At 34.2% G+C, this 12,534-nt stretch overlaps 1 protein-coding gene across 11 annotated transcripts in view; it reads right to left on the minus strand.

Annotated features, from left to right (window-relative positions):
- Positions 1-3,615: 3,615 nt before the first annotated feature.
- LOC129806615 (sodium bicarbonate cotransporter 3) overlaps positions 3,616-12,534 on the minus strand; it is a 53,229-nt gene continuing 44,310 nt past the window's right edge. For 7 of the 11 annotated variants that reach the window (XM_055855325.1, XM_055855326.1, XM_055855329.1 and 4 more), the window contains 4 exons: positions 11,319-11,634; positions 11,003-11,260; positions 9,659-9,858; positions 4,126-6,821 (listed from right to left, as the gene is read on the minus strand). In XM_055855325.1, the coding sequence (XP_055711300.1) occupies positions 6,683-6,821; positions 9,659-9,858; positions 11,003-11,260; positions 11,319-11,634 (913 nt within the window). In that variant the 3' untranslated portion in view covers positions 4,126-6,682. Of the gene's footprint in view, positions 3,970-4,125; positions 6,822-9,658; positions 9,859-10,194; positions 11,261-11,318; positions 11,635-12,534 lie in introns of those variants that run through there. The other 4 variants (XM_055855332.1, XM_055855331.1, XM_055855335.1 and 1 more) reach the window with 2 other exon arrangements.

Genomic DNA, 12,534 nt, shown 5'->3' on the forward strand with positions numbered 1-12,534 from the left:
GCCTTAGAGCTTTCCATCAATACCAAACTTAAGGTCCCCCGACCCCCCTGACCCGAGCTATAAGGGTCCAAAAAAAATTTCTTAAAATGGCCATAACTCCGGTTCTAATTGTCAGAATTTAAAAAGTGAGGGCTTTTTGGAAAGCTCTCGTGAAATGCCACTTCCCCTTCTAACATCGCAAGTTCATAAAACCACCGCTAGGGGCGCTATTATTAAAAAGAAAATTTTTAAATCTTATAAGTTAAATAACTCAAAAATTCCATTGTGCATCGGGCTGAAATTTTAGTATGTTATAGCCGTTGATTATACCTATCAAACAAAAAAAACCTTAAGTCGATCTAAAACCCCTGACCCGAGCTATAAGGGGTCAAAGTTCGAACATTGACCGGCCTCTATCTCCGGTTCTAACTAACATAGCGACCTAAATTTTACCTTTTTGGTTTCGTCTCGATTAGCACTTTCAGATAGAAGTTCAAAAAGTCACCACAGGTGGCGCTGTGATAGCGTCAAAACTCATCGAAATTCAAAGTCACTTCTCTCAAAAACGACATTGTGCAAGTTAATGAAATTTTAGTATGTTGTAGTCCAGTCTAGGACGTTTCCAAAATGGTGCAAATGCGCGCTGTGGTTAAAACAGAACCGGAGATATGAGGGGTCAAAGTTCACAAAATTCAAAAAATCATATCTCCGGTTCTATGTGACCGATTTTGATGAATGAGGGCTTAAACGAAAGATCTCACCAAATACTACAACTTTCTAGAATATTTGAACTTCGTGGGACCAACACCAGCGACGCCACAGTCGAAAAACCAATTTCAATATCACATAACCTCAATTATCTCGACTGTCGCTGAACCGATTTTGATGATTACTTCAACATAATTGTAGAGGACATTTGTCTCTACATTTCATCCATACATCATTTTCCGCTCAGACTACGCTATCACTCCGATTTTGCCGTTTAAGTGTGAAAAAATTGATTTTTCCCATAATAACGCTTTGAAATCACTCAGATGCCAATTTGACTGCCTCTACTCCACCAAGACACTTAAAATAGGGGTTTAAATGAAGAGTCTCACAAAATACAACAATTCTTTGATATAGTTGAAGTTCAACAAATGACTACTTGGGGCACTCTGGATGAAAAAACAAGTTAAGAAACAAAATACCTCGCTTATCTTGGCTTCTGAGTAATCGATGAGATCATGTTCTATAGGAAAATTATAGAGTACATTCTGGTCTACATTTCACCCATATATCACTTTTGTGCCAGTTCATCCCAATCCTTGATATTTTGGTTTAAATACAAAATTTGTATAATTTCACGAATTTGATTCAAGATAACTGAATGGCGACTCACAATTTCAGCATCAAATCGAAATAGCATGCACTCCGAGTTAGCTCACGTTAAGAATCTCACCTACATAAGCCGGTTAGGATTATCTGTCCCTTTTGATCTTAATTCGTCGTTACAGTCGTGTTCCTCAAATGTAAAAGAATTTTTTTCATGGAGTCTGAATTAGAACTGGCCTTGTGGCTTGCATGGCTAGGACCGTACAGCTTTAAAAAGGAAAAAAAATAGAACTATTTTCTCTAGTGTTTCTTCAATATCGGCGTGTTACATTAATTTCCTCAACAAATTCACCTATTTAACAACAAATTCAATTGATGAAATTATCTAAAGTTATTTTCCTTAATTTAGAAAAAGTGAATTTTACATGAATCCCGTGACGTTTTTGAAAATATTGTTCGAATTTGAGGAGTGAGAAATGTCATTTGTACCCCTTAAAATGTTGAAATTTGAGGAACTCTACTGTATAACCTTTCCATGAGTCCATCGCCGTCTTAGCGTTAATTCCAGCCTCCCAAATGATGGAAATGTCCCTTCGCAGTCTGTATGTAATTTGTTACAATATCATTATTACAATTTTGCTTCGGGAATATGTCAGACAGAATTAAGAGAGGAAGAAAAGCCGCTTCCGTGTCATATCCTGTTTGGGAAAATGGATGTTTTTTTTTATATATTAAAATCTATAACAAAAATAAGCACATTGTGTACGAATTACTAGCTAGTCAACCATCACTATACATTAAATTTTATACCCCCTCCGTTCCAAAAAAAAAGTCGTACGTTTGGGGAAAAGTTGGGGATTAATGAATGGTTTTACGGAATGTTTTTGTTAATAGTAAATATCTTACGTATGAACTATTCTCTATCTTCAGTGGAAATATTGAGGTCCACTCACGAAGGTAAGATAAGGAATTGATGTCTTAAAGATTTCTTTTTTTTCAATTTTTCGAAGAGCTCCGGTGTATATGTAACTTTTGAAAATTCTACCGTAATTAACGTTATAAACTAGAATTTCTTTTAAACTTTTAGTGCACAAAAGAAGGGATTGATAGTTCTTTTCGTTATACCATAACTATGGCTTTACATTCACAAAAAGGGCAATAAAACAATTTTTTGTCCTTTTCTCTATGTTCAGTGATTTGGGTGCTGAATAATTAGAGATATCGACTTGGAGTCTTCGGGTGACCCCTGTAAGTCAACCTAAGGATTATTAATATGATCTTCTTTTCCCTCAACCTTTCCAGTCACTTTAATCACTTTTGTGAAAGTGAAACCTGGAAATAAACTGTTGTAAAAACTGGAATAATTCAAAATCATTTCGACGGCTCAGAATAAAAACCGAATAAGTCGCGAATGGCCAACTTTACAGGAGAGTGATTTCAAGTTGAGATTTTACGTGCTGAGTATAGGATTTTTAAGATTTGAACCCCTATAACTTTGGGAATAATTAACTTTCCAGTATAATATACACAGGGAAGGTAGAGGGTGTCAAGGAGTATTCGAAAAGCGAATAAAACGAATTTTGCAAAAAATCGACTTATTCGACTTATATCCTGACAAGTCGATTTATAATTCGGAGTTTTGAGATTTCTTCAGTGTTTCAGATGTGCAAAAAGAAAAAGAATATGATGAAGAAGTACAGGAGGTTTCGGGATTATCCACATTTTCGGGGCCAAGGAGAACCACACGAAATGGTATTATGCAACCGGAAAATTTGCATACGTGCAGGAGATTTCGGAGGAGAATTGTTCGTCCTATTTTCAGCATAAACAGTTCACAAGAAGTGCATTTCAAAATTACCGTGTAAAAATATTTGTGTGCATAATCTCGTCAGGTGCATAATCCTGGGACTCCTGTACAAGCCTCACTCAAGGGTACTTCTTAGTCATTCTTTTCTTTTGTAGTTGATTTAAAACAGTGAGGGAATTTCAAAATTCCGCAATATAAATGACATGCTCAGAACAAAAACAGGATATTTTAATAGGGAAATGCATAAATGATAGATTGCTTTTGCTCAAATGATTCCGAATTACCGTATTCTACCTTACCTTTTGGGTTCTTCTCTTCACGTAACTGAAAATTGGACATAAATAAGCATAGAAATAAATAATCCTAAATCGTATAGAGCACCGTCGTGTAATGTATAATGGTATAGTTGCGAAGGATAAACAAAGATGGCGTAATGTAATGGTCCAAAATGGAATTGCCATTTCGATTGCAAAAGGGTAAAATGGCGGACAAAGTAAAAAAGATAAAAAACGCGATTTTTTGGTAAATATTCTCACAATTGAGGCTATTTATTGACACGAAAATGTATATAATAGATTTAGATTATAGTTAATAATGTAAATAGCAATGAACAATTCTTTACAAAAGAGAATACCTCATTGAAGTGTTCAAATTCGTCTAAAATGCTTCACTTATCCTTTCATTACTTTGATTTTATGTGCCTACTTTTATTTACTACATCCATAAGATTTTGGCTAAATGCATTTAAATAAATTTAAAAAAAAAATGTTCAATCTGCTCTTCTACACAGTAGTTTCCGTGGTACTATCTCCAATTCTTTCACTTGCTTTGCATTCCGTCCAAATTTCCTTACTGTCTGCCCTTCTCAGCTGAAATTGGGGGGAATTTTCTCTTGATTTTATTGCATAATTTTACTTATTTAAGAGATTTATCTTAATTATTATAGTAAATTCTATTTTACAAGTATATTGACTGGCTAAGATTTGGGGAAAAGAACTTTTAGTGTTGTAAAATACAAGAAATGCTTACAAAAAACTGTATCATCAACTCTATTTCTTTTTAAAGATCAAGGTGTTTTAGGGGGTGGAAGTGTACAAAATATATAGTAAATTTTACAACGGTCACATGGGTGAAGGTGTGTGTGTGGAGACAATATGAAAATATAAAGCTTATTGACAAAATTTCTCTTTTAAATTGCCTCCCTAATGTGGCATCGGCTATGTGAGGTGAAAACACAGAAATTACTAAATACTTTGCTAAATACATTTCGTTTTTCATTTCTTCAATCACTTCTGGATTCCTTCAATGGAGGTTTAAAAGTATTCAGGAAAACAATTTGTAAAAATTTTGGCAAGGACAAGTCTTCAAGGCTCTATTCTTCCCTTCGGCCAGGACATTATGAGCAAATTGTGAGGTTATTTAATACATAACCTCAAAGAATCAGATTATTTTGAGCGGGAAAATTCTAACTGGATGAATATTTTTGCAATTAGCCCGCTCTTTAATCCGGATCGGTGTAATCCGGACGAGTTCTCTACGGTTACATATAAAATAATTTTGAGGTTATGTATGCATGTCTGTTCAGCAACGAAAATGAATTATCCTGTGATGTTTTTGTTTAATAAATGAAGTACAGTAGCATAGAATTCTCTAATTATGTTTTTTTTAATCTTCTTTAAAACTTTTATACTAATTCTACAAAAAAATCTTGTACACTCAACTCTTCGTTATCCGGCACTTCATAATCCAGGTGACAGCTGCCAAACGCTGGCGGTTGATGTATTCAAAACGATTTTTTACGAAGCATGCAGTTTGTTCAGAGTCAATTAATGTGTTATTTTCATTTTATCAAAGTTTTTGCCACACAATCGTGCTACAAAATGAAACATAAACACACCATAAAGAAAATTCTGTTGTTTTTCGACAGAAAACAAATTCACACAGCAGAAAATATAAAAACCGTTGACCAGATTCAAAAAACCTAAATGTCATTTTGTCCCCCAGTCTGCCGGATAACGAAGAGTCGAGTGTATTATATTTTCGAGACGTTGAACAAATTCAAAAAATCCATCCGGATAACGAAGCGGACATCTGTCATATTGTCTCCCAATCCTCCGGATTACAGAGCGGGCAATGTATACATACAGTAAAGTGTAGAGTTCGTCAAATATGAACGACCGATCGACGCGACGGTTGAATTCAAAATGTAGAGATTTGAGGTTATATGAAGCAAGTTTTGCGTGAAGTCAGAATTATAACCGTTTTCCTCTAGTTGTTCCTCAATATCATCATTATATTACCTTCCTTGACAAATTGAATGTATTTTATATTAAATTATGACGATACATTCTCTAAACTTATTTTTCTTAATTTAGGTTATGTGTATTTCAAAATAATCCCGTTGCATTTTGAAAATATTGTTCGCGTTTGAGGATTCAGAACTGTCATCTTTGAGTAATTTGACTGTATCTTAACTGTTTATTAAATAAATAAGTAAATTTGATATATTTTTGGTCTGTTTTATATTGAAAAATATTCAATTCTAACCTCACAATAGGAGCTTATATTTAACGACTTTTAAGGTTAGATCTTAATTCAAAAGGTATTGAAAATTCTAACCTCACAGAAGTGTAAGGAAATTAATAAAATTGCCTCTAGACACTTTATGCAAACTTTTCCTTTTATTAGGTTAGAATATCATTGCAGTTAATTTTTTTTGAATTTACAAAAATATCACATTTCCTTACCTCCAAACCTCTTTAAGAAATCAATTATTGGTAGAAGATCCTGTACATTTACGAGCAATTTTTGTCAAGAATTGCATTTTTGACAGAATTTTGACGTTTCTGCCTACACAACTGCAGGTAATTTTCTTCAAAAAGGCAATTTTTGACGAAAATTGCTCCCAAAGTGTAGTGACCAGAAGATTAGAATATTTATATTTAAAATATATTTTTAATGGATAATGTTTTAGGTTATGTAAGACATAACCTCACTTCCTGCTGTAATATCTTGGCCGAATTGTACAAATTCTTTGAAATATTGACATTTAAGGTTAGAGAAACAACAATTGAATTCACATAACCTCTAAATTTAGTTGTATTCCCCAAAAAAGTATTGTTTTCCTGGACACCAACCTCCTCAGACAAGACCCTTAGGCTCCATAAAAATGTAAAAATTTCTTGCAAAAATCTTCTTTACAGCAAAATGTTTCAAAAAGGAAGTCATACTCAATTTACAAAGGTTCATTTGTTTCCTTACAACAATTTTTCACAATATCCATGAGATAAAATTCTGTGGGACAATGTTTTTGTTTTGTGTTTTTGGGTCATATGTATATATATATATATTGGTGATAAAAATGGGTAAAATTTTTATACATACTTTTGCATTTTACAAAAAGAAAAAAAGAAAATAAGTAACAAAATAAAATGCTTGGGAATAAAATATTTTTCTCTTTTGACTTGCAAATATTTTTTTTTGTGCTAAAATTGCAATCCATCAATAAAATGGTGTGTTTTTTGTGTGTCTGTGATTTTGGAAGAAATCTGAAGGGATGGATGGATGGTGATGGATGTTCTTTTACACTTGGGATATATGCAAAGTGGCCACTGGTTTCTCCTCCTGATTTACCTCGTCCTCCTCTGCCATGGTGGAAAGTCTTTTGTCTCCTTTCGGACTCAAATCTCTAATGATGCCTTTGTGCTTCTTATCGGACAATCTGTGTGAGTGGGTGGGCAATAAAATGAAGAGGCGTTTAGTGAAAATGGAGTGAAGGCAATTGCAGTTACAAGAAGAAAGGAAAGATAAGGCAATTTTGTTTCTCTTGGGCTTTGAAAAGACCATCTTCTGTTTATTTCCGTTAATTTTTGAAATTTGACGTAAAACAATCTGTTGTCAAAAGTATTTGAATTTTCAAAATTAACCGTCTCAAATGTTCGAGAAAAAAGTTAATTTTCTGAGAAATAAATATTGATATTTTTTTAGTACATGACTGCTCTGATGTGCTTCCGCGTTATCGGCTTTTCTTTTGTTGGTTCCTGTCACAGCTGTTTGATGGCTACGGAACACGACATGAACTGGGAAAAGCAGTTGTAACAGGAACTAACATAAAGAAAAGTCGATAATTTAGAGCAGGGGTGTGCAAAAATCCTTTGAAATCGAATAAACGTCAAAATAAGTTTTTTCAGATAGCGTTTTGACCATGTAGAAGTTTCATTTGACGTTTCTTCAGTTTCAAACGGTTCTTGCACATCTCTGACCTAGAGGTGGAATAGCACTAGTGATCGTCACATGTTTAGGATTATCAGTAAAAATGTGATATTAATAAATATACCGTCGTTGCAGGTGACTTTGCACTTTTTTTCTGTTTTTCAACTTTACCCTCTAAAAGTGGATAGATAAAGTGAAAGGAGGGGGTTGAATGGGTAAAATTATTTGTATTCAGTTGTTAATGAATGGATTTCTTGTCAAGAAAAAATCAAGAAAAACCTAAAACTGGTACGATTGGGTTGAAATTTTAGTATGTTGTAGCTGATGTCAAGACCTTTTTAGAATGCATCTATGTTCCAGTCTATGTCAAAGATTTACCTAGATACAGAGGCTTAAAGTTTTAAATTTTGAAAAATTCATATTTGTGCGATCTCTATTTTCTAATCCTGAATTTCAAAACCCAAACGAAATGCCTCAGTAACCATTAAAATTGGTTGAGGCTTTTATTTTATAAATTTATTTACTCTTACATAATTAAAAAAAAAAAAACGAAAAATGCATTTATTTATTTATTTTATTTTTTCATCTTTGCAGAAACAGTTTTTCAGATACTAAAATAAAATGCTGTTATAAACAAAAAGATTTTTTTCTTTTTGTTTGTATGTTAGGTCTCATCGCCTAATGATAGCGCTGTCTTTTTTGTGATGGTTTCGATAAAAGAAGCTCCCCGTAGTTTTGTATTCATGAAAGTGTTAAAATTTTGAAATTGAAGCCCCTATATCCATACAATCGCTTGACCTAGGTCGGATTTTATATATGTTCAGAAAAGGCCTTAACATCAGCTACAACATATTAAAATTTCAGCTCAATCGAATGAAAATTTTGTTTTGGCAGTTATTCAAAATGGCGGACAGAAACGTCAAATCAAGATGGCGACCATACCATCTTGTAGATCTCGGTCATTTTATCTTAAGTTCCCAAAAAATTGGATAATTTTTAGCCAAATACTTCTATAATAAATCTTTAGAAAGACCATTATATGCAATTTTATAACATAAATCATGCGCTTTTAGGAAGATAATAGTGAAAAAAGTATTTTAATAAAAATAATGAACAAAAGCGGAGTGGATTATTCTAGCCAGATAAATTTAGAATAGATTTGGGCATTTTACTACTATGAAATCGATTTTGGCATTGCGCCTTCAGATAACTTTTTCACGGATCCGTTTTTTGACAAAATACCTATACTAGCATTTCATTGACCATTACTGAAACTATAAGTGTCCTTTTGAGGATCATTTTACCTTACTTGGTACATAACATATCCCTATATACTTTGACATGGTAGACCGGATCGGTGAAGACTATCAATAAGTGCTAGAATTAATAAAAGTCTCTCGAACAGCAGAGTGCAAAGTCACCCACAACGACGGTACCCTGATGACAGGACCATATTTTCGGTGTTTATGAAGCGATTTCGGTGAAATTTTTAATATTTTCTATCTGAAAACGAGATATTTCTGACGAAAGATCTCATTCGTCCCTACTCCACCCCACTGTGCTCGACCCGACCCTTACTATATCCAAATGGACCGGACTCTATCTCTAATGTTTACTAACTGACTCTCACTCAGACTATTTAAAATAGAAAATCACAGTTTTATAACCCAATATCCTAGAGCTACATTATAAAACATTAAAACATTGGACAAACTTTATCATTTGTTCACAAATTACAGAGTTAGGAAGAAAAAGTGCTATTTTTTGGCTAAATGTACCCCGGTCTCCCCTACATAACTTATGTCTTTAAGCTTTCTTTATCTTATAATTCAGGGATAACCTAAAACTTAATCTAACAATAAAAATTCAGTACATTTGGGGCCTAATTCTTTTATTTTATAAAGGAAGGTTTTTGGAATTCAAGTTTATGAATAATTTAATCTTAAAAATGAAAGATATATGAAAATAAAAATATGATTTGAAGTTTTTAGGTTATATTTGACATAACCTAATTTTTTCTACAATTAACCTACTGTTCCAGATAAGATAATGAATGCCGGATAGTTTAACCCTTTAAGGACGAGTGGGCATCTGTGTTCTAAAAACGAAAACATTTTTTTTTTGGCTATACAAAGTTATTTTATCCTACAAATTGTCTGAAAAATCACTTTTACATTTGGGACACCGGTGTCCCATTCGTCTTTAAAGGGTTAATGATTGTAAGAGCTTCGTTTCGTTACATCTTTCATGAAAATGAACTGACGTTGCTATAAGTGATATTCTTTCACAAGAAGATGGTCTTAACCAAAGCACAGAGATTGTGCATTAATTACAGTGAAAACTCACCCCAAACTCTTTGTTAGCTTCTTGGCAGTTTGGGTGTTTGGGATAACACTTCGTGTTCCATCATTCACTTGCTTCCAAATTGATGTCTTACTCACTTCCTCGGATATGTTTATCGAGCTAATTGGAATTTTCATGATATTCCCATTAGCCAGGGGTATTTGTATGTTGGGATCGGAATAGTCGTGTGGGGTGATATTTTCCTACAAAATCACAATAGAAGTAAAATTCAGCTAATAACAGCATTGCAGTTGATTTTTTTCAATGCCCAAAAAAAAGTATCCCAAAAATAAATCTCCAATGTTCTAAAATAAAACAAATAGAACATTCCGTCTCATTGCATACACATAACACGCAATAAGGGTTAAAGCGCGTGTTTGATGTAGGGATGGATAAAAACACGGTTGGGAGAGATTATTGAAATATTCAAAAGATCCAAAAATGGGATTTTAACGTGGAATCGAAGGGTAAATTAGGTTTTGTTGACCTCACAAAAACACAAACAAAATGTGGTACTAAAGAATGCAAAAGAAATGAAATTTCTCTCTCCAACTTTTATTATCACTCAAGCTGGGGACTATTACATAAAAAGTGCGTTTGGGTATTTAAATTTAAATTAATAAGTTATTTAAAAAAAGGAAAACAACACAAAAAATTTCTTTACAAAAAAGACACTTTAAAAATTGATTTGGTTGTTTTTAGTACAACATTTCCATGGTCTAAAATCTAAGTTTTTCTTTTTTTAAAAAGTTTTTTTTAATATAAAACACAAAAGGCATTTTATCTTGGCACTTTGTTTAATAATGACTTGTTTTTTCAAACTTTCGGTTAGTTTTCTGGGGGGGAGGGATATGGTAAAAATATGTCAGACATGTATAAAAAACTGATTGACAAGTCAGAAGAATACATTATTAAAAAAATATTGTCAAACGTATTTGAAACAACACTTATTGAAAAATTTAACAAAGATTGACTAAAAAAACTTTAGAGTAGACACATTGACTAAGTAAAAAAAAAATTTAAGATTTAAAACATTCTGCAAAAAGTGCAAAATAAAACACTGAGATTTTTCAACTAATTCTACTATCTTTTTTTTCTTTTTTAAAAATTAAACTAACAAGATCTAACCTTGTTGATCGTCTATCTTGACTAAGATTGGAAATTTATAATGTATAAGAGGAAAAAAAATGAATACTCTTAAGGGAATATAAGTCAGGCAGAAAAAAACACAGATATAACACACACATAGAACACATAGCGTTATTGGGTGTTCAATCTAAGGATTTCAGAAGGAGATGCCTTCTCATGGCGAATACAGAGGGAAAAGAATTTGTTGAAAAATCCCACCTCTCCAGCACCATTTCCATCCTCCAGGTGATGCAAATCATCGGCAACAGCACGCTTTGTAATCTCTGGCATGACATCATCTAGAATCTTGAGTTCGCGCCTCGTAAAGATACAATCCAGAGCCTTACGGACACCAATCATGACGACCAGCATCAAAGGGAAGAGGATTGATGTGTACCGGAAGGACTTTATCAGCCAGAGCACAGAGAGGCATGTCAATTGGATACAGGTGAACAGATGAACTCGTCGAAGGGGAACCTGCAAGGAAATCCACGTGGTAGAATTTGTTCGAATGTGAGGTTATGTGAAGAACTACTTGTCTCAGAAACATGTAATCCGGTTGATATTTAACTGGCATGAACATGATGAGAATACGATCGAAAAACTGCAGTCCTTTGAGCGATGAGACGCCCATATAGAGAAAAACACCAAAGAGGACTGGCATTGGAATGTGCGAGAGTAGGGGCGTCAATAGGACTGAGATTCCGATGGTCAGGAAGATCAGTAGATGTGTGCCACGTTGTTCAAGAACACCCAAATGGCCTGCAGATCGAACGCCTGGGATTGAACACTCAGGCTCGACCTTCAGGGAATTGACATGAGTGATGCTCAAGACTGTAGCTGCAACGAACCTGAAATAAGAACGGATGTTAGGTTAGGGCTGCCTAGATTGCTAACTGTAGGTTGGGTAATTTTAGTCCTTCGAAGTTTGTTGTAAAGGTAGCTGCAGTAGGGGAGTTTACAACCCATAGAGAAAACGTAGGTAAACTCCTGAAACTACCAAGACTCAAGTTATAATCGAGGAAGCCATCTTAGACAGTAGATCCTTATGTCGTAGGCGTGGATTTTCCGGAAGACAAATTTGGGGCCTAAATGGTTGGGGTGTCTAATGCGATAGGCCCCAGGACAATCATGTTAATGATAGATTACGCAACAAACTCTAAAGGTCTCTACACATTGGGAGAAATTTTCGTCAAAAATTGCGTTTTTGACAGAAATTTGACGTTTCCCCCTACAACGTTGCAGGGAATTTCCTTCAAAAAAGCAATTTTTTACAAAAATTGCTCCCAATGTGTAGAGGGCATAAGGGGGAGGCCTAAACTTGAGGCTAATACCGGCTTCAGACTGGAAGCTTAGCCGAGTTCCCGATGGTCTCAAAAATCAAAATAACAATTTTGTTGATTTTTCAAAATCTACTGGATAATTTTCCCTTAATGTCTAATTCGAAGCAATGATTTCCTAAAAAAAAACTCTTGCCTGATATGGAATTAGAGGATTAAGGGCATATGGCTAAGCCTTAGGTCTGCATTTCGTATAACGAACAAGGGATCTGGTTCTTCTACAGAAAGTTGGGTAAGAGGTTAACAACTCCTTCTCGTTAAAGTAATAATATTAGGAACACAAACACAATGCCTCAGATAGGACACGATTAACGTCAACGATCCAGGCAGACACTATGTTAAAGAGGTTCTTTCTCCTCACTTCCTACGTTTACATCCAAGACAACTAGTTACCAGGGTTCCAGGACAGGA

The sequence above is a fragment of the Phlebotomus papatasi genome, chromosome 3 (assembly GCF_024763615.1).
Source record: "Phlebotomus papatasi isolate M1 chromosome 3, Ppap_2.1, whole genome shotgun sequence".
Lineage (NCBI taxonomy): Eukaryota > Metazoa > Arthropoda > Insecta > Diptera > Psychodidae > Phlebotomus > Phlebotomus papatasi.